This window comes from Bolinopsis microptera, chromosome 8 (assembly GCF_026151205.1).
Source record: "Bolinopsis microptera isolate Bmic1 chromosome 8, MBARI_Bmic_1.0, whole genome shotgun sequence".
NCBI lineage: Eukaryota > Metazoa > Ctenophora > Tentaculata > Lobata > Bolinopsidae > Bolinopsis > Bolinopsis microptera.
This window is the reverse complement of record NC_087079.1, coordinates 102,618-126,800: the sequence shown is the minus strand read 5'-3', so window position 1 is coordinate 126,800 and position 24,183 is coordinate 102,618. Positions and strand designations below refer to the sequence as shown.

Sequence of the window (24,183 nt, the reverse complement as noted above, 5' to 3'; positions counted from 1 at the left end):
CCGTCAAACAGCGCTCAGACATCGTATCATAATATCATAATAAGCTGCAATGTTTTCGAGCGTCGCAATTCTAAATCTAAGGTTACCATTGACTGCCCATCACATTTAAAATATACTTATAGACATGAGCATTAACGTAAAACTTTTTCATCAAGGTTTGTCCCACGAAAATGGAAAAGCACCGTTCTGAGATCACAGCTTAGAACGTAATTTTTCAAAATGGCAAACTGCCGTATAAAACGACTAAATTCATCACTGCGGTCACACATAAAGAAATAAAACTTAAAGTTTTTATACATTGCATTATTTAAACCTTGGTGTTTGTGAGCTCATTATAGTTCTATCTTATTTTGGTCGCACATGAATGTGCAATTAATGAACAATATTAAACACTACTCGGACTCTATTGTTATGAATATATTCTTCACAAGATCACAGTAACCTGTCATCGTTTCCTCTTTTGTCATCCCTGAAATTTTAGGCAATCAAAATCATAAGTATAAAATCGTTCTTATTATGGGCGCGTTAATTCACATTTCAAAGTTGGCTTTTCTTTTATAAAAGCGTGATTAGCTCTTATGAAACTTACCGTTATGTTTTTAATATTATGAAATTATTATAATATTCTAAATAGAAATCGTGATGATAATAATGTGCTGGTCGCTGGAACCTGTTTTACTCTTCCAGGCGTCCCACTGCGACATTCCTTTAAAGTTTGGGTATCTCGGCCGAGCTGAAAGGTAATTCATATATAAATACGTTCAAATAATTATACGATATATCAATTTTGCCTGAACTAAGGGGAGTGGGGACCCTTTCATCTTGAATCAGTGAAAGAATAATCACGCTCCCTAAAAAATATCCTGACATGAACCTAACAGATCGTACTCGTAGTTAAACCTGTATTTATATAAACCTGTATTTATATAAACCTGTATTTATATAAACCTGTATCTATATAAACCTGTATTTATATAAACCTGTATTTATATAAACCTGTATTTATATAAACCTGTATTTATATAAACCTGTATTTATATAAACCTGTATTTATATAAACCTGTATTTATATAAACCTGTATTTATATAAACCTGTATTTATATAAACCTGTATTTATATAAACCTGTATTTATATAAACCTGTATCTATATAAACCTGTATTTATATAAACCTGTATTTATATAAACCTGTATTTATATAAACCTGTATTTATATAAACCTGTATTTATATAAACCTGTATTTATATAAACCTGTATTTATATAAACCTGTATTTATATAAACCTGTATTTATATAAACCTGTATTTATATAAACCTGTATTTATATAAACCTGTATTTATATAAACCTGTATTTATATAAACCTGTATTTATATAAACCTGTATTTATATAAACCTGTATTTATATAAACCTGTATTTATATAAACCTGTATTTATATAAACCTGTATTTATATAAACCTGTATTTATATAAACCTGTATTTATATAAACCTGTATTGCAGTCGCCTACTTTGGACTGCTTGAAGAGAGCGTACAGTTCCAGCAGGTCCCTCATGCTGATCTTGGTTCGCACGGGTTCCCCCGCGTTCTCTATACTCTTACAAGCTGCTTCAAACTCCTGGTAACGTGATGTAGCTCGGTGTTATTGTTCGAAGGACACATTAAAACAGCAGTGATGAAGAGTCGGTGTCAGATGACAGCAATCTGATAGGAGAATCGCTATCTGTTTTAAGAAACAATACAAGAAGTCTTGTAGGATATGAGTATAATCTTTAATCTGGGGGCCTGACCTTGACTAGAGCTGCGGTGTCTGTCATTATTAAAGCTGAACTGTACTGGCGGGTATCTCCACTTCAAATTGAATGTAATCAGAGACGCAACGGAACAAACACTGTAACGGTCAGTAAACTCAAAGTTTGGCTTGTGGAGAAAAGCCACCGCTATTGTTCTACTAGTACGAAGACTCGACCAATCAAGTATTTACAGGGTGTAGGAGCGATACAATAGCGAACACAATGCTGTACAGATACCACGGGGGTAAAGTCACAATCAGAGCACGTGCACTGCCTCCGCTACAATAACCGTATTAGTTATTACTTTGGCTTGATCGTGCTGTATAGACCGCAGTGCGGTGTGTGGAGTAATGGTGTGACTTATATAATACCTCTCTCTCTCTCTCTCTCTATGGTACAGTGCTGCAGTTACTGTTATAACAGGGTTCATGACTGCCCGAGGGTAGGTCTGGATACAGAAGAGGACTTACACTTACAGGATGCAAATAAGTTTTAACGAAGAGAAATTATATAAGGTGAAAGCAGGTCTGTACTTTTCTCCTTTAAACAAATTCGTAAACAAAGAATTTTGTTGGAATCTTTGATTGTTACACAGTCTTAACGTCTTGTTCACAAAACAATCCAAAGAGAAATGAAATGCGTGTAATATTTGCTAAAACTTGTTAAAATGTTGAACAATTTTATGGCAATAATCTTTTGTTTAGTAAGGAACACTGTCACCCATGTAATAAATTAACCGTAGCATCACATTTTGTGAATTCAAATACAATAGATAAACAAACATGCAATGGCTATGGTATCAAATTATCACATAAAGTCAAAAGTTTTAAGAGGGTCTAATTAATTCTTTGACGATCAGTGCAAATGTGGAGGGTCGGCTCTCAATATCTCATTCTTTGGTATTCTTAGTCCTGTAGTCTGCGATAGCTGCTTTGATTGCGTCCTCTGCTAGCACTGAAACATGGGGACACGTTAGAAATTTGTTGATGACGGAATTTGAATTCTTAACAGTTTTTGAAGACATAGAGATTTAATTAATTTATTAATCAGGACTAACGAGAATATAGTGGCCATCAATATGGGGGGCTCATCGCCCCCCCCCCCCCCCCCCCTCATTTTAAGCATAGTTATTGTGTAGAAAATACACTTGCAAGCAGCTGTGTCCAAGCCCAAACAAGTAATGAATCTTAAAATACTGTATCAATTCTGTGTATTTAATCGGATTTTACTGGAAATGAGCTAAGCGACCGCGCAGCAGAATGCGCGTTCGTTAAGTTGCCTTCTACGTTAGACTATCCAGCTTATATTGATTTGTAGACCGCGCGTGCCGCTGGAATTTTAAGTTTGGTCGTCGGCCAAGCATGGTTCCCATGATCTTATACTTCATAAACATGTACAGCACGTACACTTTAACCATCATAATATGAAGTCAAATCGAGGGTCCCGGCTTAAAAGGTTTTGGTGTATGTCCCCTTAAACGCGATTGCGACAAACATTGCTATGGTAACTGCGAAAACATTTTGTTCCGTAGTAAGATGTTTTATGGATTTTTCCACAAAGAATCACAAATAACCGGATAGAACTTACTAGAACAATGTAGCTTAACAGGGGGCAAGCACAGTTCCTTGGCAATGTCTGTGTTTTTAATCTTGGAAGCGTCGTCCACCTAGTAAAAACATGATGTTATCTCAAGTCTCCAAACAAGTCATCAGAAGATGAAGTTTGTAAAGTGTAAACAGAATATGCCAATAAATATTCGACTACCAAGACAATCAATCTAACTTAAAACTACGTACATGTTTTCCTTTGACCCATTCTGTAGCCAGTGAGCTTGAAGCGATGGCAGAACCACATCCAAAGGTTTTAAACTTCGCGTCAATTATCCTTCCATCATCATCTACTTTCAGCTGAGAAAACAAAAATCGTAGGAACCAAAACTTTCCAGATGCCGAAAGAATATAAACATAAACGTTCATTTCTAATGATATTAAAGAATTCTATAACAAGAGCACTTATGCACCAATTAAGTTAATTTCAGATCTAGGGATTTGCTCTGCTCTGTAACATTACCTGGAGCTTCATGACGTCACCGCAGGCGGGGGCTCCAACTAAACCAGTCCCCACACCACCCTCACTCTTCTTGAAGGATCCCACATTCCTGGGGATAACATTCATTACATTTCAAAGAAACACAATAAAAGTATGATTCTATCTTTGATTTAAAGACTTAATATCTTTTGGGGTATGTTTTAATGTCGAAGTTGGTAATAAGTGTTAGAATCTGTACTTGATATCACTAGCCTAATATAAGCTAAGAAAGAAGATGGTCTAATTTTCATAACAACCACCAACTTCAAATAGGTTTACTGCAGGTTTTAATACTTCTGCAGACTTATGAAGTTGATGATGGCACAAACGATTTCATATAATCTGATGTATGTAGAATTTAGAAATTAACCAAATTGAAGATAATATTACACAGAAATTCTATTCCTGACCTTATCCCAACCCCATACGTTCGCGTTGGGTGAATAAAATGTGGATAAATTAGAACCAAATACTGCAAATACAGAGCCCTATAATACATGTATGTATACCTGGGATTCTAATAATACATACCTGGGATTCTCGTAGTGATCAATAACATTGGCGTGATAGCTTACAGTCTGCTGAACCAGCTGACAAGTTGGCCGGAGCACGGTCTGTGTAAGTCTTAACATCCTAACTACAAATATAGAACAGTGAGACAGGATTAGAAACTAAGTTCCGAGAGTCACTGGAAATCATTTAAAACTAATTCAATCTACAAAAGTAAGGAAAGTGGCATTTCTGAGCTGGTAGCGGCAAAATGGCATTGCAGTTGCGCCGATAATGGCGTCATATTAGCAAAATATTGAAGTTGCACGTTAGCTCGAAATGTCAATAATGAGACATGATCAGAAAGAGTCTGTGTTAGTATTAACATCCTAGTTCTTACTTCCAAAAACTACATAATAACAAAGAGACTGGATTAGAAATTGAGTTTCTAAGAAACTCTCTGTAGAAAAGTAGAAAGGAAAAGAAATGCAGGATCAAAAATTCAATCACGCACATAAAATTAGCTCACTTTATAACTCCTCAATAATCGATTATTTTTATGTACATAACATTTTCATGATAAGTTTATAACCGCTGCGGTTTGGAAAGCAATAAATACATAAATAACCACACTGAAGTTGAACAATTAAAAAAATATCAAAAAATCAAAACTTTCTAACAAAAGGGCCAGCAATAATAAATATCGTATTAAAATTTAAACAGCAATAGCAGCAAATCTGGGGAAACTTGGTGGACATTGACTTTTTTCACAAAATTTGTGTATGTTGACTTCAACATGATATTGCAGCTTATTGTGGTTAATCTCAATGTTGGAGTGATGTTTTTCTGGTGCACAAAACACTGCAGTACAGTTATCAGGGGTGTAGGAAGCGGGGGGGCAGGGGGGGCCATCGCCCCCCCCCCCCCCATGAAATCTGGGCAAGGGGCCAAAAAGGGCCAACTTTTTAATTTCCCCGAAAATTTTTAAAAGTCAAAAATTTTCAAAGTTTTCTTGAAAACTACTTTTGTTCATGTTTCATGCTACCCTGATCATTATGAGTCAAAAATATTTTTTTCGGTTTTCGAACTTCGATATACGATTTTGGACTCGAGGGTTCCTCTTTGTGATGCGATCTCGGATGGCAGGCCTCCCCTTCGCAATACGAGCTCGGAAGCGGGAGCTCTGTTTTCAGAGGTACGTATCGAGAATGACTCGGACCGAAAATTTTATAAGTCAAAATTTTGCAAAGTTTTTCTGGAAATTACTTTTGTTCATGTTTCATGCTACCCTGATCATTCTGAGCCGAAAATTTTTTTTTCGGTTTTCGAAGTTCGATATACGATTTTGGACTCGAGGGTTCACCTTTGTAATTCGATCTTGAAAGGCAGGCCTCCCCTTCGCAATACGAGCTCGGAAGAGGGAGCTCTGCTTTCAGAGGTACGTATCGAGAATGTCGAATGACTCGGACCGAAAATTTTCTAAGTCCAAATTTTTCAAAGTTTTTCTGGAAATTACTTTTGTTCATGTTTCATGCTACCCTGATCATTCTGAGCCGAAAATATTTTTTTCGGTTTCCGAAGTCCGCACCTGCATTCGAAAGGTTGTGGATGTAATACTGATTGGTTTCATATATTAATTATAGAAAACGTGATATTTGGCCCACAGATTTGAAGGAAAATACGCGAATTTAGTCCTCAGATTTAAAGAAAAATGCACAATTTGACGCGGAGAACTGCAAAAATCGCGATTTGTCGTGAGGCCAGGATCTGAAAAATTGCGAATTGTCGCGGCAAACGTGAAAAATCGCGATACCGCACATGCTGCAATTTCCTTTTGTCCTTACCCTCGAAATTCAAGCTTTGGCGCGAAGCGCCAAACAATTTAGGCTGTGGCGCGAAGCGCCAACAAATATTTAGAATTTGGCCCCCCCATGAACAAAATCATTCCTACACCCCTGACAGTTATGTTGAATAATTGAGGTTAATGAATCCTCTATGTGGCCACTATGGTGGTTAAAATACCAGTTTTAGGGTTAACCACAATTTTGAGATATGATATTATGAAATGAGTAGTCATTATATTGAGATCATCCCATGGTGCAACTATTACAAAAGTTTAAAACCCTCATTGGGGGCATTTTGTGGTCCTAATGGTGGTTAAATGGAAGATGAACGATGAGCAATAAATATTGCTCTGGTTATAGATGTATAGTGGTGGTTGTTCATTTGTACATGGATGATAATTTTTCATCACAAATGTGCAATTTAATAGTACTAGCAGGAACCCGTCTACCCTAAAGTGGTGTCAAGGCTCGAGAGAATAAAATAATTATTACCTATTTAATTCGCGTTTTTGACACCACTTGGGAGTCCAAATTTTGGGCACTAAAATTCTTATTCCTTGGCCAATTTTTAATTTTTTCATGCTGATTTGAAGGCCATTAAAGCATTTGACCCAGTCAAAAAAGTTTCAGTTGTATATCTTTTACGATTTTTGCGGAAATTCGCGTTAAAGTTGATGCCGTGGTGTCAGTAAAATGGCACGGATAAATAAATATATATATATCGTCTCGCTTTATATATAGTAAGATGGTTAATTTTAGGTGGTTAATATTCGTAAAAAGTGCTAAAAAGATGGTTAAAACGTCAAAATATTTTGTTAACCACCAATCAAAACAATATTAATGCTTTTAGTCAACTTTTTCTGGTCAACAAAGGACATTTGAAGGGTTTTGATAAAAGTTATCAAGAAATGTTGTCATAAAAGTGGTTAAAAGGGCTATATGACTTGCTAGGCTGTTGAACAAGGCATCTATTAAAGTGAAAATTAACCACAATATGAAGTTCGGATAATGGTTTGCTATCCAATTGAGTGTATAATTGTTTGCAAATCAATAATTGACCCCAAGTTCATGCATTATGATCAATGTGCAGTATGGTGGTTAAAATGTCTCGAAAATATCCTATATTTGCTCTAATTAACCATTTTTAGAGCACATATTAGCTTTGTAAAGCTATAGCTGGCCATGCTGCATTATCTAGATATAACTACCAGCTCATCTATGTGCACAAAAACATTGCTGAGTCCTTTGTTGCGTCCAGCATGGTTAATAAAGGTCTAAAATTGACCTAAATCAGTGTTTTTGGTCGTTTTAACCGCCATACGGCCACACATTCTGTTGCATAATCTTTAAAATCACTTATTATCCTTCAGCTATCTCTCATAATCAAATATCAAAACAAAATAAGGCACAAAAAGTTCGGAGGTTGCTGAATAATGGTTAATTTGTGATGGCTTCTGTTGACCGAAAGTCCAAAATATACATGTTTTAACCACATTGAGGCCACATCTAAGGTTTTATGGTATTGGGACCATAGCCAAAAGTTTTGGGCACCTGGATGGTGTCCTCTGCCTCTGAAATTAGAGTGATATTTCAATGCTGTGCCATACCAGATGGTTAAGTACGCGCAAGCGCGCGCGCACGCGTACAAACATGGTTTTTTGATATACCACAGTTGGTGGTTAACTGTTCTACATCAGACCTTCACTAAAAGTATTGGGCACCATAGTGGTGACATAATATATAAAGAATTTAAGCATAGACTAAATATGTTGGCCTACAGATGGTTAAGTACGCGCAAGCGCGCGCGCACGCGTACACTATAACATAAACAAATAAACCACTCCACAGACCACATTTATTAATTTTTTTTATTTCCTTCTTCAACTATGTGTCGATGAACCATTTTTGTTTAATAATGACCATCAATTTTAACTGTACTACTCATATCTTCACTGTAATAAGGGTTTGGGTGTAAGAGGTATAAAAAATGTCCACTAACAAATCAGTCATTTTTCGACTACTTAACCACCTAACTCAGCACCAAAATGTTCTGAGATTTTTTTCGTTGCACTATCATAAAGCTATGACATTTTTGAACCTATGTAAATATTCAGATTACTAGAATTCATATTCTGTGATTTTTAAGGGGTGGTTAAATGCTTCAAAGTGGTGTATTTCAAAGTTTCCCCAGATTTGCTGCTATTGCTGTAAACTCAATAATAAAAACTACAAGATTTCTCAAAACAATCACTTGCACCCTCACATTTGTTCTTCCAGAACTTTGCCCGAATGTAAGATTATAGCGCACTTAGGGAGCTCAGATTTGAGATAATCCAGTAAATCAGGCAACTCAGATTCAAAAGGTATATCCAACATTCCTTTACAATCCGAAATATCGAGATGTTTGAGTGATTTAAGTTCTGCTAGCTGACGGATACCGTGCTGTGTGATACTAGTCTTTGATAGGTTTAGTGCCTGGAGAGAATATCTAGTCAGTAGAAATTAAAGCAAAGATGAAAGTACAGCAATTAATGGATTATACGAGCTAGTGCGACTACTATTTAAAGTAATAATTAATAGTTAATAAAAAGTAACCTTTAATGAACCGCTGTCTGCTGAACCATGTAAATGAGGCAGTGCACTGTCATCAACATACCGGCACTGGGCAAACGAGGCTGTCTGGATATAGGCCAGGTTCTTTATGTATCTAAAACCTGATAATACATCAATTTAAACTAACTGTCATACAAACTTAACTGAAACTTGACTGTTATCTCATTATACTAACTAAGAATCAAATGTTAATAAACAAGAAGACTAATTCAACACATATATCTATAATAAGTTCAAGAAGTACTGTGCAGTGACTGTGCAGTGTGTACTGTACGAAAGCTTATACAACTGAGACAGTATAACGTACATTGTACAACTGTGTAATAATATAATTGTGCAGGTGTATCTAGGAAACTGGCATATTAACAAGACGTGATATCATAACAACCGGTTTTAATTAGTGACAAGTATTTAAGTAGACTGTAGTTAATAGTTAATAGTTAATAGTATTTATGTTTACAGTATGCAGTATGCACTGAAGGGGTATCCTAGGAAGTTTCTTGAACTTTTAACAGGTACCCCTCCTCATTTAACCCTCAGTCAAGTTTCCTATCATTCGGCTGAGTCGACCGAGGAGATCGCATAGGTTCAATGGATCCTTGAAGCTACTCCCTAGACTAGGTGACACTGGGTGCTAGTAATTAAGGTATGATAAGTATGTGTTTAAAGTAATTACCAGTAGAAGAAACCTCAGTGTTGTCAGCCTGAATGTGAGTCAGTCTGAAGTCACTGGAGAAGTTATCTTGAGGAAAGTCCCAGAATGAAGATATCCACTTATTACTACCAGACATCTTCACTTTTCCCTTGTTCCTGCAAAAGTTCAGTAAATGTGTTTGGTTACTGGTTAGAGGTGGTTGAAGAATGTTTTACATTATATTTGGCAGAGTCAGCTTGTTTTTGTGGAATGCAGATTCCCTCCTAATCATAGTGTACATTGTACACTATGTATACAATGTATACACATGTATATTGTATAACCATATTGTCATGAAAATGATCAAATGAGGTGTAAAACTAATGTACAACATACAGCAATATCCATTCTGCAGCAGGTTTATCAGCTCCCATGTATTTCATCCTCTGTTCATCTATCCTATTATTTTTCCATCTTCTTGCGTAACCTAACATATTACTGATAACAATATAATCATTGTGATTTCTGAAATAAGAAGCAATTGAATCTGCCTTTTCTTGAAAATATCTATAAAATCAAAGTAAGACGATCATGTTTGAAATTACCTATTATGTTCCTGCAGCCAGTTTTCTTGAAATCTGATCTCATGAGTTGTCGGGTGCAGAAAGTATTCATTCTGATCTGAGCTGGGGAGATAACAGAGTTTAGATAATAAAATATAGATAACGAAACTGCTCAACAGTATTATTATTATAAATATGGTCACATTGTAGTTAAAGTTATGCTCAATGTATGGATTTAGTCCCGTTGGTGTAAGTAGCCATGGCAACGGATGCTAAAATGTTTAACTGCAAGGTGATTAGACAAGACTCATATCAAGTATGCATGGGGCCATGGGGGAGACATGATTGCTTTTGAATGGGGGAGGGGGGGGGTGCAGGTACTTTTTTGATGGAACATATGCTGACTTTTCGAAATTTCTGAAAATAACCACCCACCCACCTCCTTCACGAATAGAATAACAAAAAAGTACCACAGTACTTTTCGAAATTGTCCCAAATGACCCCCCACCCCCTCCTTTTTTTTCAAAAAATTCCTGTTCATCAGTTTTTCTAAACTGAAGATGTTCTGACACCCCCAGGTCAAGATTCATGCGAGATGGCGAGACAGGCTCATCGCACAAAATCTTAAAATAAACACAGAAAAAAAAACTAACAAAAAATGTGTGAGAAAATAGAAAAAATGTAATTTAAAAGTTTTAAGCGACACAAAAATGTACTTTATACTTTGTAAATTCCGAACTTAGTGTTGTGTGAGATCACGTGGTTAAAGTATAACAACTTTGCCGCGCGCAATTAGTGCGAGATTTTGACGAGTTTAGTATAAATCTCACCCCAATATCGCGAGTCTGACTGCGAGATTTCGGCACCCTCTTTCAGCACAACAAATTCGGTCGCGCGCAACGGCCCCATAATACTATTCCTCAACTTGCTGGCCTTTTCGTCTTTATCACCAAGCCGACTTTTCATGGTCATTGAACTTTTGGTATTGATTGTTTTGAATTATTACTGGTTGTGTTACTCTGACGGCTTACTTTTCTGTACTGTCTAAGTCTTAAAGGATACTAGTTGTTGTCGATATTAATCGGTTTATAAGATCAAGATTCACAGTGGTTACTATAGTTACCATGGTTACCATTAAAGGAGGTCCGGTAATGGTCGAAATCTCAAGGTACTATTCCTGGCTACAGTCGACTCCATCTTTCTCAGAATAATGAATATACTTGACACTGCCATAGGCACAGTGGATATTTCTTCATTAAAAGTTTGAAAAAGGGTCTCTTCAACTGTAGACCTGACTTATTAATCCTAGCAGGTAATTAACTCTGGATCCTCATCACATTGATTCCATTCTAAATTCTAGCCAAAAACAAAACAAATATTACCAGATAACTCCGTTCACCATAATTTGATATGTTTCAGTATGAACGAGGCCTTCCCCGGACAAATCCTTAAATGCCAGTTTTCTCTAGCTGAAGTACGAACTGTATAATTTATCAGATAAAGTATATTACAAGGTGCTCTGATGATAATTTTAGTAAAATAATTAATAATTGCCAAAAGAATGACCGTCGACGAGACTCGAACCCGGAATCAGCTGCTTAGCGGCCGTGCCCTAAACTGGGGCGCTACGTGGGGCTTGTCAGATATACAATATGTAACATTATACCCTTCATAAAAATACACACTTAAATTTTTCGTTATGCATGGATCCAAATTACAGCGGCATACTTACAATTCTGAGATATAAACATCGAGCGACATAAAGCGACATACTTACAATTTCACTTACAAAGGGAAATCTTTTTAAATACAAAGTAATTTGTGGGGCAAGAAATCTTGCAGGCTGGGGGGGGGGGGGGGGGGGGGGGGGATCGCACTTTTAGTCTCAAAATCCAATCTCATCGCACTTTTTTTAGAATCTTGATAGGGGCTGACACCTCGATGTGACTTGTGAACAGGGTTGCCGGCATTTTTGAGAGTCATTTTTAAGGTTTTTTCACGTCTTTTAAGGCCCCTTTTGACCCATTTTTAAGGTCCAAAACAGTTAAATTCAAGGTTTTTTAAGGTCCACAGTGCGAAAGTTTGGACAAAAGTAATACAATAAAGTGCAAATTTAAGGTTTTTTAAGGTTTTCCCTTATATCTAAAGGGGGAAGGTATAATTTCAGAAAAAACCCAATTAGATCTACACCGACCTAGGTATAATTTCAGAAAACCCCAATTAGATCTACAACAAGCTAGGTATAATTTCAGAAAAACCCAATTAGATCTACAACAAGCTAGGTATAATTTCAGAAAAACCCAATTAGATCTACAACAAGCTAGGTATAATTTCAGAAAAACCCAATTAGATCTACAACAAGCTAGGTATAATTTCAGAAAAACCCAATTAGATCTACACCGAGCTAGGTATAATTTCAGAAAAACCCGATTAGATCTACAACAAGCTAGGTATAATTTCAGAAAAACCCAATTAGATCTATAACGAGCTAGGTATAATTTCAGAAAAACCCAATTAGATCTACACCGAGCTAGTACTCTAGTAGCAGGGAGGGATTGAGTGTGCACTTCGATGTACAGAGTTTTTTGATACTGAATCGGGTTAATTAGGTCATTGGTAACTCAAATCACCGAGGGGCACATTTTGTGTCGCTAGTCCCAACCCTGTGGGGGCCACGCCCATATTTCACATTAGGCGCATATATGGGAAATATGTATCTCAGCTTCTGAAGGTCTTAGAGACTCAAACTTTGGCTTAAAATGACCGCAATGCACATATTTATATTGACACTATGAAGGGTATAAAGGCCCAAAATGCTTACTTTTGGAAAAAATCCAGAAAAACCGATTTTCACTGGGGCGAGAGTGACCGGCGTTCACCTACCGCCGACCGGCGCCTGACCGACCTCCGACCGACCTCCGACCGACCAGCCTTGTCTGATCTATGACCAAAAAATCTACTCTAGAAGCTTATTGACATCGAGCATGAAGTTTGGTGTCTACAACTTTTCTAGAAACCAGGTCTTTTGTAAGGTCATTCTGGATCAGAATTGATAAGGTGCGCAATTTCTATCAGTAATCCCAACCCTAGGGGGAAATTTCTAAATTACCCTCAGGCGCAAATATATGACTTTTGTATCTCGGCTTCTGAACGTTGTAGGGGCCTCTCTTTTACCTCAAACTAACTGCAAAGGCCACATTTATTTACAAGCTATAAAGCAACATAGGGTTTATAGTGCTTAGTTTTGGAGATATTCATTAAAAACTGTTTTAACTTTCGTGCATCCTAAATTAGTAACACATGTACTTAATTTTGGTATCCCGGGCTAAAAAAGTCTTACAGACACTTCACTTGCAGCACAGCAAAATGTTCAGCATGAACACATTCAGATAATATTTATGGAGCAACACAATTCAGTTTCAGAAGCTCCTTCCAGCTATCCATCTCTCTGGTTACTTCAAACCACTTCAATTCCCAAATTTATACATGAAAATCTAACTATCTCGTTATATCTACCACAAGTTGGGCTCTCTCCTGTACTGTTTGGCTGTTATGGCTAATCACCTCCACTCCAACCTCATGTTGTAGAATCTCCTTCTAGCTACCTATAATTCTGCTACTTCCATGTCATGCCTATTCTACACAGCTACCACCAGCACGTTATAATTCTAGCTCTTTCTAGCAACCTCTGAATGCTACCTCCTGCTCTATACAGGTACCACCAGTGGGCAGAAACCACCAACTCCAGCTCTTTTCACTTTTTTTGGCTACATCTATTTAGCTGCTACTGCAAGGCCCCCTGGCCCCTCCAACCTCTGCTCTTTCTAGCAAACTTAACTTAAGCTACCTCTTGCCTTTTATAACACCACCAGCAACAATTTATTCTGGCTCTTTCAGGCTGCATCAGCTGCATTCAACAATTTCCAGCTCATTGAGGAAGGGGAAACCTGCTATTTCTAGCAACCTCTGAATGCTACTTCCTGCTCTATCTAGCTTCCACCAACACCCACTAATTGTTGTTACTTGTTATGCTACCACTAGCACCTGCAAATTATAGCCCTATCCAGCAAACTCAGACTACATTATGCTATATCCAGATAGCACAAGCACCCTAAAGTTCTAGCTGGAGCCTGGAGGTAGCCGGAATTAGGTAAAACAGATAGAATTTGAGAGTGCTCATTTAACTGCAGAATAAGGATGGATGTAGCCCGAAGTAACTAGAAGAAGCTAAAATTTGTGGGTACCGTTTGCTAGTGTTAGCTGGATAGAGCAGAAAGTAGTCTGAGGTTGCTGGATAGTGCTAGAATTTGCAGGTGCTGGTGATAGCTGTTTGTTTGTTTGTTTGGGGACCGGTTTTTGGTACAACGGCCAATGAGCTGCAGCTGAACAGAGTAGGAGTAAGTCTGAGGTTGCTGGATATGGCTAGAATTTGCAGTGCTAGTTGTAGCATAACAACAATTATTGGGTGTTTGTGGAAGCTAGATAGAGCAGGAAGTAGCATTCAGAGATTGCTAGAAAGAGCTAGAATGGAGGTAGCAGAATTGAAGGAAACTAGAAGTAGATTCTACTACATGAGGTTGGATTGGAGGTAATTAGCCATAATAGCCAAACAGTACTGAAGAGAGCCCAACTTGTGGTAAGACCGGGATCCCGGCTTAATCCCGATCCCTAATCCCGGTCCCGGTCTTAATCCCGGTCCCAGCACTTTTTCCCATTCCCGGTCAAAAAAGCAGTCTCGGTCGATCCTTGGCTTTAACGAGATGGAAGCAACCAGAGGGATGGTTGGATGTATAAATTTGGGGATTGAAGTGGTTTGAAGTAACCAGAGAGATGGTTAGATGTATAAATTTGGGGATTGAAGTGGTTAGTGGTTTGAAGTAACCAGAGAGATGGTTAGATGTGTACATTTGTGGATAAGATAAGATAGCTGGAAGGAGCTTCTGAAACTGAATTGTGTTGCTCCATAAATATTATCTGAATGTGTTCATGCTGAACATTTTGCTGTGCTGCAAGTGAAGTGTCTGTAAGACTTTTTTAGCCCGGGATACCAAAATTAAGTACATGTGTTACTAATTTAGGATGCACGAAAGTTAAAACAGTTTTTAATGAATATCTCCAAAACTAAGCACTATAAACCCTATGTTGCTTTATAGCTTGTAAATAAATGTGGCCTTTGCAGTTAGTTTGAGGTAAAAGAGAGGCCCCTACAACGTTCAGAAGCCGAGATACAAAAGTCATATATTTGCGCCTGAGGGTAATTTAGAAATTTCCCCCTAGGGTTGGGATTACTGATAGAAATTGCGCACCTTATCAATTCTGATCCAGAATGACCTTACAAAAGACCTGGTTTCTAGAAAAGTTGTAGACACCAAACTGCATACTCGATGTCAATAAGCTTCTAGAGTAGATTTTTTCACTCTCGCCCCAGTGAAAATCGGTTTTTCTGGATTTTTTTCCAAAAGTAAGCATTTTGGGCCTTTATACCCTTCATAGTGTCAATATAAATATGTGCATTGCGGTCATTTTAAGCCAAAGTTTGAGTCTCTAAGACCTTCAGAAGCTGAGATACATATTTCCCATATATGCGCCTAATGTGAAATATGGGCGTGGCCCCCACAGGGTTGGGACTAGCGACACAAAATGTGCCCCTCGGTAATTTGAGTTACCAATGACCTAATTAACCCGATTCAGTATCAAAAAACTCTGTACATCGAAGTGCACACTCAATCCCTCCCTGCTACTAGAGTATAGGTATAATTTCAGAAAAACCCGATTAGATCTACAACAGGCTAGGTATAATTTCAGAAAAACCCAATTAGATCTACACCGAGCTAGGTATAATTTCAGAAAAACCCAATTAGATCTACATTCTACAACAAGCTACCTAGGTATAATTTCAGAAAACCCCAATTAGATCTACATTCTACAACAAGCTAGGTATAATTTCAGAAAACCCCAATTCTAACATTTTGGTAATGAAAAAGTACCATGTACTTTTATAATCATGTTTTGGGGTACCCCTTCTTTTTTTTGGGACAAAAAAGTACCATGATACTTTTCGAAAATTTCATAAAACACCCACCCACCCCTCGGGTACTTTTAGGGTTATGTTCCATCAAAAAAGTACCTGCACCCCCCCCCCCCCCCCCCCCCCCCCCCCCGCTGCAGCCTGCACATACTATACCCTATGGGTGGAAGATTATTACTTAGGTGCTAATGGGATGATATCTAGTTCCTCTCAATTCAAAAGTTGCGATGGAAGACAAAATGTTCAAACAATCACTAAAAAACAATTTTTTTAAAATAATATAACAACAAATTAGTAAACACATATTTAGTCTTAAAAATAAACGAAAATCTGAAGCAATCAAATAATCAAAAAAACAGTTTAAGATAATATTATAATGCACAATGGTCAACACTCACTAAAAAAACATTTCTTTAACATAATGTAACAAACTAACAAACCCATATCATTATCAATTAGTCAATGTTCAAAAAATTACTAAAAAACAATTCTGTAACCTAATTTCAAATTCAAAAATTCATATTCCATAACCAAACCACAAAATAATAACTAATTTCAACTACACCGGGAATCATAAAAAATACTGCATAATATGCTATTATAGACATGTAGTATAATAAGATAAATATGTGATTATAGACATAATATATGCTAAATATGTGATTATAGACATAATATATGCTAAATATGTGACTATAGACAGTATCTCTCGGTAACTATTTTCTTTAACTCTGGGTGCTCATCTTTTTCCAGTCGGATATTTCCATCTCCTGAGTAAATCAAGGTGTACATTGCTCCTTCATCTCCACTCATCTCCTCTTTTAGCCACACTTCTTCTTTATTTCGCACTGAATCTTTGTTTACCTTTTCTTTTAACCACGAAAGGAATGTATCCAAAAATACAAGTACCTCAGGAGCAGACCAGTAATCTTTGCCTAGTTCTGCCAATTCGTTCATTGTGAATTTCCTAATCCCAATCAATTGTCCATCTTCACAACGAAATCCACAATAGACAGCTTCAATGCCAACTAATGCACAATGTATCCATAAACTTAACGCCTTAGATCTAGAAAAGTTTTCTTTCGACTGGGGAAACATTGTTTTTGTCTCTACCATGTTTTCCTGACTATCTATTGGCCCATCTGGTTCTTGGCAACTTAATCTCGTAGCAGTTATAATTTTGTGGTCCCCAAGGGTTAATAGCTTGTTACTTTTTGCCCATTTAAGATTCTTATCCTCTCCGTTGTATTGAGGGTTCCCACCCCCCTCACTTCTTAACACATCCTCGAACTTTTTACCATACTTTGATAACTCCCAATGCATCTTTGTATCATCAGAGTAATCAAAGTCAGGTATAATATAACTAATTTCTTCTGAATTCTTTTCTCCTTGTACTGGAAGAATTTTCGGATTATCCAGAAATCTCCAGTAGTCATAATTTGGCGGTGCATCTAAACCATACTTCCAGTATCTTTGACTGTCATCAACAGTCTTCTCGATAAACATTTTTCCTTTGTAGCAAAAAACTGCATACTCCCACTCACCAGTACGGCCTAAAGTTGCAGTAGAAGCAATATCTCGTAAAGCACAACTTACCATGAAAATGTCGACTTGTTTCAAGTCGAACTGTTCTCTCATTGCCCACGTGAGAACCTTTCCAATGGAGAAAATTTCAGGAATAAATTCTGGCATTTCTTTTGGAGGAAGTTCAACTTCAAAGTCAAACAAATGATCATTGGTTACATCAAGGATATACTTTTTGTGATTATCTACCCATCTCTCTAATTTCAAGCTTAATGGAAGTGATATACGAGGATATACAAAAGGAATCTGACACGATTTAGGCATGGGATGACCAGATGCTGATGACCATGTCTCTATCTCTACAGGATATTCGTAATTATGCCTCCCAACTTCCTCCACTGAGAATCCCTTTAAATTTCTCCACTGCTGATACTCCTCCCGCTTTTTGACAGGGAACACTTCAGTGGTTGCCATGACTACAATCAGTCAAACACATCTCCTGAATGAAGGGACATTTAATTATAAGATAGAACGCTTTTAAATACACTATACAGTTCTTCATAGTTCACCAATATATACTCCAAGAAGCTATCTATTTTCAAATTTATCAATTTCAATACTTGAATTTTTGGAATGCAATATAAAGCTTTTTAGATGCTGTTATCAATTATGATTGCTGATAAAGTAAAGTAAGTACTATGGAAAGAAGTATTTTACTGGAGCAGTAATTTAAAAAATTTTTTGTCTTATTTGTCTTATTAATAAGTAATATAAGCGTAATAGGCAAAGTATTCGCACTGATAAACCACAATGGCTACTTAGATACAGACAACAAAATACCATGATGTTTTACGCTAAAATCAAAATGACGAATATTCTGCAAATTTGATACACTAATCAACCAAGTTGCTGACATAGCATACTGTTTAAATACACTCAACACCATTATTGATCTAGCAGCTGGTAAGAATTCCGTGGGAACAACTTGCGCCGCAAGGTTTGTTCCCACGGAATTCTTACCAGCTGCTAGATTATAAACGTCATTTAAGATCAATATACTAAGATTGATATTTTATTGGTTCTTCTATCCAATTATTATTGCAAGTAAAACTTTTGTTAGCCGGTCCCGCCTCCTGGTCTTAATCCCGGTCCCTGCACTTTTTCCAGTCCCAGTCGAGCTTTGCTCATGAGTTTGTAGTTAATGAAACTATGGTGTGATAGCAGCAATAAATCATAAATACTAAAAATCAATCACAATAACATAACACATATAAATATTATTTTTAAATTCACGATCTACGTTGATGATAATAATAAAATAGATAATGGTATTATATCTATGTAATAAATTGATCATTATTGTTTCCTTTTCTCTTCTTCTATTAAACCTTGTTTCCTTCTCAAGCCTGTTTAAACTTAATAAAAAAGCTTACACTTACATGTTTCTACGAATGAAATTTAAAAATATCGGCTTTGGTTGAAAAATAATTGAAGTATATAATTAACAAACGTCAAAACCATGCTCTGCCTATAAAACCCAACAAACAAAAAATGTACACTGAACATATTGATTATTATAGATCGCGCACACGATTTATTCGTATTCATATCAGGTACATAAATTAATAATTGATCATGATTAATACGTAATTGAAATTAATCACAATTTTGAAATTATATATTTTCTGTCATATTACATTAGGTTACATTGTACTATTGTATAATGTATAACATACTATATATCATAAAATTATTTGTTAATCAAAAACTAAAATACTTTGTGAAATTTAAAGATAAAACTGTAGCATAAACTTTTGTAACGTATGTAAATTCGCATAAAATAAAATTATAACTTACAGTAAAATAAATTATTATGTTAAGATGAGATTGGTCAAAACATCATTGACACAGGGTGAGCCAAAATAACAGAATCAACTAGAGATTAACATTAATTAATATAATACAGTCTGAAGTGTAAACTATCACGTGCCCACGTGACTATCACGTGGCAACTCTCTGACCCTCATTAAAGACGTCCTCGTCCTCGTTATCATTAGGGTCGAACTGGACAGCCTCCATCTCTGCGTCTACTGGCTCCTCTGGTAAACGAGTCATTCCAACCTCCACACGCAGTGAACTCTGTAGAATACAATGTTTAACTGGGGGGCGCGGTCGACACTAGGGGGGGGGGGGGGGGGGGCACTGAATAGAACAGGGGGTGTAAAGGGTATAGTAACTGGATACTGTCAGTTCAAAAAAGGTTCACATTAACAACTCTCTACTTACATTAAGAGAGACATGGCAGCAGAGTCCAAATACAGTAGAGCTGTACCTCTCCACTGTGCGGTGTAACTGGAGGGAGACACATCTTGTAGTTATTAAACAAGGTTAGATATTAACTTTAGTAGTTCATCAGTTGATGATAGATTTATTAAACTTAACATCAAATGATGAAGTAGTTCGCTGTTTATTAGTATAATGATTGAAATACTGATAGTTGGATAATATCCGGTTAGAAGAGACAAGGACAAATGAAACAGGAAGTTAGGAATGTAGGCAAATTTTCGGCGTCAACGCCATCTTATTATTATTACAACGCCATCAACAAATTATTTGTTATATAGTAGTGTTGAAAGTTTTAATACTTAAAACTTACCTGGAAGGGGGCCGGGGGTCACCAATATATTTATAATATATAAACCAAATCCTTATAATTAGTAATCATGGTCAACGTATGTAAATTTATATTTTCAAAATTCAATCGCCTAATCCTCCTAGAGATTTCATTGGAACATTTAGAAATAGAGTATAGAGTTTAAGGCCTTTAAACAGAGAAAGCCTCACTGGCTCAGCTAATTTACCTTCAAGAAGGAGCTCTTCCAAGAGAGCACGATCATTCCAATCAATATGTGAACAAGTGTAACAAAGACAATAAAGTAGAATGCGTGTCCAGAGTGTGCGTTGTCGGGGACGTGATCTGAATTTATAAATATTACTCAAGAAATAAATAATCATTTTAACTAGATTCATTAATAATTCTAAGTAGATTCATTGATAATCATTCCCATCATCCCATCCTGGCCATGGATTAATCCCAGCATACACTTAGCTTTGCAGAGTGTTTTTTGATATTAGTTTCAGGTTGAGAATTGAGGTCCTTGAAAATGTCCTCCTACATTTCTACAGAGTGATAAGATGTAACCTGAATATGTTTTACATAACACTGATCGTACCTCCAAATCCAATGGTAGTGAAAGTGGCAAATGTGTACCACAAAGAATTCCCAAAGTCAGTTTTATCAGTGAAGCAGTACACAGCGGTAAAGAACATAATCGCAATAAATAGGAGTCCAAATAACACTGCATTGAGAATCTGAAACATATTTCATAGTAGAATCTTCGATATTTCATAGATAGATCTACTCTAAGAAAACATTGTAAGTGTCGCTAAGATCCGGGGTATCTTGGCCGGCCTAAATATGTAAAGTTTTTCAATTAATCTTTTATATTTTGAAACATTGTAAAAGTTGATTGATTTAAAAGTTCTTAACGCTTTCCATTATCTTACCAGGAAAGCTTTTCTAATGTCACTGGTGCAAGTTTCAATCAGACTTTTAGTGATAGTTAGCCCGTGTCTTGCGTAAAGCATCACCTGTAGTGATAATATAGTAAATGGGGGCTGTGGATGGCTGTAATATATATATAGTGGATACAGCGAACAAATACTGCTTCAAAAACAATGAGATCTCAGCTTTAAAGTAACTCATTACGTGGGGTTTCCCCATAGATTTATCTTTTACCTAATCTGAATTTAATTTCTTGCTCAAGATTGGACACAATTTATCAAAAGTTGAAAATTCTCAGGAACACTGACCATCATGTAGTAGAGAGGGATGCAAGTCAGAGCGAACAGTATTGCCATTCCCTTGCCAACATGTGTGGTTGGTATTGAGTCGCCATACCCTGATATATTACGACATAAAATATAAAGATTAAGCAGGTTGGTTATAGTAAGCCTAGGCCATACAGAAGATCATAGCATGCTGATAATTCAATGAATCATTCATGGTGATGTTAAAAAGGGCCCAAGTCAGTATCCAAACATTTGTTTCAGATCAATACGTTATTAAATTTAGGTGTTACCTATAGTAGTGATGGTAGCAAAGGCGAACATCATAGATTTTGTGTAAGTCCAGGAAAACACTGAAAAGATAATAATTTTACGGTTAAAAGGGGTTAGTTCTTACAACGGGGTTAGTTCTTACAACGAAAGTATCCCCTCCCCCCTCCCTCCCCCTCATCTAGCCCCACACTTCTCCTCGTACCTTCATCCTCCTCATGAGGGGTTGCATTGTCACGGTTCTTAAAGAACTCTATTGCCTCCAAACTCTCACAAGCACTTGAGTTGAAACGAGCAGTTAGTTTCTGGATAGCTTTGCTCGAACTTGAAGTCATTTTCTGCAGCTGAAGAGAGGGGATATAATTACACAATGAATATATTTGTAAATAACTCAATATAAAAGCAGAAGACCTTGTTTACTTATAAAGATCAGTAATTATTGTAATAGAACTCATAACAACTAACCCGAGCTAAAGAGAGATTATGTCCTTTACTCTCATGTGGTAGCTCTATTGCAGTGAACATGAACGCCCCCAGCATCATGTAGAACACAAGTATACTGAAGCTAACCAATAAGGTCACTATCTGACCACTTATTCTACAGCACGCCATCTAGTGTTAGTATGTATATATTACTATCTAAGAATGACAGAATTGATTATGGCTTATATATGGATATATAATGGGATTATCAAGATAATAATATGATACAGGAAAATATTTACAATTTCATCATGGTATAGTTGTCATATTATATTAAAGCATTCTTGATTGATCATTGTTTAATATAATACTTATATAATGTATAATATTCTAGTACGTACAATCAAGTACGAACTTGTTTCATTGACTGCTGACATAGTTATAGAAAGAACATAATGCTTTTAGACACAAAAGGAAACACACAACGTAAGGCTTGAAATGTCATAAAACTACATCACTAGAGCCTGTAAAAACATTTAACTTTAAGATAAGCACTCTATCTAGTAAAATTCTTAATTCATGTATAATCATCATAGTTAATTTTGTTTCATTTAACTCCGCACGGAAAATTATAGTATAGTATGAAACAAACTAAACACTTAAATATAGTAAAGCTGATAAGCAGTGACTAGAACTACTTATCAATCAAAAATGCACTTATCCGTCTTAAAACTGCTGTGTCCCATTACTGTAAATTGATAACGCAAAGAAATCTCGTTAAAGTAGTGACGATAACACTAAAATAATAAGTAAAACAAAATTTTTTAAGTAGAACAAAATTTAAATTTTATTGCCATATTACAATGAATTATAATATCATAATAAACACAGTTAAACTTGAACATCCGATAATAAACTCATGAAAATTAGATATGCTCATGAAAATTAGATTATGCTATGCATATGTAAAATACGCTTTTTACTATATACTACTCGAAAATTCATCTCAATCATAAATTTCTATCAGCACGGTGCTAGTCACTCATTATAATGACGGCACCGAGCCTAAACTAAAGAATTCAAAATTAAATAAAAATTCTAAAGCCGAAGTGAAATTTATTCTAAAAATATTTCATTAACTGACTTGTATTCTGCAATGCAGAACTGTCAGTAACAACAAGGAGACCAAGATACTTGGTGTGATCACAAAGATCAAAAACAGTGGGCTGCTCCTAGACAAAAACAACTTCTTATTCAGGCACAACACGAGTAAAAATCTGGACAGCCGAATAATGGACTACATTCACGGCAGCTCACCACTCTTTGCGAATATCCAAAAGATCATGGGTGGTGACAGTGGTGAGGCCTGTCGTTTCTGCAACAGCTTCGATGATTCTCCTGTACACCAGCTCCTATTGTGTCTGGAGGTGCAAGACACCAGTTACCTGCAGCTAAAAGAAGAGCTGGGTGGGGCTGACTCACATTCCTATCTAGATGAAGTGTTAACAAAAAGCAGCACACAAAAAGCATTCATTAGAAGAGTCGAATTTCTTTGGGGTCAAAATGATGCTCTCCAGGATTTATCCAACTAAACTAGAAAGATCATAAAATAAAGACTCTGCAAACATCTCAGAGAAATAACACCACCGTAAAGATTAAAGAGGGAGGATCCTGGACCCCGAAATCCACCACTTTTCTGTACTTTCAGAGGTACCAATGTGGCAGGAAACCAGGGCTCATGCTGCCGCTGAGCTAAAGCAGTAAAGGGGATGGCGGCTTCTCTAGGATCTAACACGTCCTGAAGCAGACCAACACTATGTCCCAACGCACTGGTGTTGGGATGTCTGCCCCCGGTGCCTGTCCGGGTCAATAAAGCAGTCAAGCATCATGTATGTTATGTTGAGCATTCTCAACCAACAAATGTGGGAACTCCCACAAAACACCAAAACAGATCTAAAGAGACACTTAACAACATTGGAAAAATAGACTGCAATTTGTTTATATAATTTATAAAGCGTATATTATTGCCCACGTTAAGGGGCCTGTTAATAATTTATTAAATTA

General features: G+C 36.6%; 4 protein-coding genes across 4 annotated transcripts; all 4 read right to left on the bottom strand.

Annotated features, from left to right (window-relative positions):
- Positions 1-7: 7 nt before the first annotated feature.
- LOC134820014 (acyl-CoA-binding protein-like) lies at positions 8-1,956 on the bottom strand. Its single transcript, XM_063830189.1, has 4 exons — positions 1,792-1,956; positions 1,493-1,619; positions 671-733; positions 8-469 (listed from the first exon to the last, which is right to left on the bottom strand). The coding sequence occupies exons 1-4, from the start codon at positions 1,816-1,818 to the stop codon at positions 393-395; spliced, it is 294 nt and encodes a 97-aa protein (XP_063686259.1). The 5' UTR covers positions 1,819-1,956; the 3' UTR covers positions 8-392.
- Positions 1,957-2,440: 484 nt separating this feature from the next.
- On the bottom strand, positions 2,441-20,211 carry LOC134819150 (iron-sulfur cluster assembly scaffold protein IscU-like). The gene is made up of 6 exons (XM_063828925.1): positions 20,183-20,211; positions 4,414-4,521; positions 3,865-3,952; positions 3,591-3,701; positions 3,382-3,460; positions 2,441-2,748 (listed from the first exon to the last, which is right to left on the bottom strand). The coding sequence occupies exons 2-6, from the start codon at positions 4,512-4,514 to the stop codon at positions 2,684-2,686; spliced, it is 444 nt and encodes a 147-aa protein (XP_063684995.1). The 5' UTR covers positions 4,515-4,521; positions 20,183-20,211; the 3' UTR covers positions 2,441-2,683.
- LOC134819825 (ATP synthase subunit s, mitochondrial-like) lies at positions 8,475-10,144 on the bottom strand. The gene is made up of 5 exons (XM_063829974.1): positions 10,068-10,144; positions 9,859-9,949; positions 9,505-9,638; positions 8,811-8,929; positions 8,475-8,690 (listed from the first exon to the last, which is right to left on the bottom strand). The coding sequence occupies exons 1-5, from the start codon at positions 10,135-10,137 to the stop codon at positions 8,475-8,477; spliced, it is 630 nt and encodes a 209-aa protein (XP_063686044.1). The 5' UTR covers positions 10,138-10,144.
- LOC134819149 (TWiK family of potassium channels protein 18-like) lies at positions 18,800-22,304 on the bottom strand. Its single transcript, XM_063828924.1, has 9 exons — positions 22,162-22,304; positions 21,902-22,040; positions 21,720-21,779; positions 21,451-21,539; positions 21,145-21,228; positions 20,811-20,949; positions 20,439-20,554; positions 19,864-19,929; positions 18,800-19,716 (listed from the first exon to the last, which is right to left on the bottom strand). The coding sequence occupies exons 1-9, from the start codon at positions 22,237-22,239 to the stop codon at positions 19,579-19,581; spliced, it is 909 nt and encodes a 302-aa protein (XP_063684994.1). The 5' UTR covers positions 22,240-22,304; the 3' UTR covers positions 18,800-19,578.
- Between the last annotated feature and the right edge of the window lie 1,879 nt (positions 22,305-24,183).

Coding starts and splice junctions, on each gene's coding strand:
- LOC134820014 (XM_063830189.1), bottom strand. CDS start 1,818: ATGACAGACACCGCAGCTCTAGTCAAG. Junction 1,620..1,791: donor ACACCGCAGCTCTAGTCAAG/GTCAGGCCCCCA, acceptor TCACGTTACCAG/GAGTTTGAAGCAGCTTGTAA. Junction 734..1,492: donor AGTAGGCGACTGCAATACAG/GTTTATATAAAT, acceptor ATTACCTTTCAG/CTCGGCCGAGATACCCAAAC.
- LOC134819150 (XM_063828925.1), bottom strand. CDS start 4,514: ATGTTAAGACTTACACAGACCGTGCTCCGGCCAACTTGTCAGCTGGTT. Junction 3,953..4,413: donor GATCACTACGAGAATCCCAG/GTATGTATTATT, acceptor TGTTATCCCCAG/GAATGTGGGATCCTTCAAGA. Junction 3,461..3,590: donor AATGGGTCAAAGGAAAACAT/GTACGTAGTTTT, acceptor TGTTTTTACTAG/GTGGACGACGCTTCCAAGAT.
- LOC134819825 (XM_063829974.1), bottom strand. CDS start 10,137: ATGAATACTTTCTGCACCCGACAACTCATGAGATCAGATTTCAAGAAA. Junction 8,930..9,504: donor CACTGAGGTTTCTTCTACTG/GTAATTACTTTA, acceptor ATGTATTATCAG/GTTTTAGATACATAAAGAAC. Junction 8,691..8,810: donor CAGACAGCGGTTCATTAAAG/GTTACTTTTTAT, acceptor TATTCTCTCCAG/GCACTAAACCTATCAAAGAC.
- LOC134819149 (XM_063828924.1), bottom strand. CDS start 22,239: ATGATGCTGGGGGCGTTCATGTTCACTGCAATAGAGCTACCACATGAG. Junction 21,540..21,719: donor TGCTACCATCACTACTATAG/GTAACACCTAAA, acceptor GTAATATATCAG/GGTATGGCGACTCAATACCA. Junction 20,950..21,144: donor ACATTAGAAAAGCTTTCCTG/GTAAGATAATGG, acceptor AATATGTTTCAG/ATTCTCAATGCAGTGTTATT.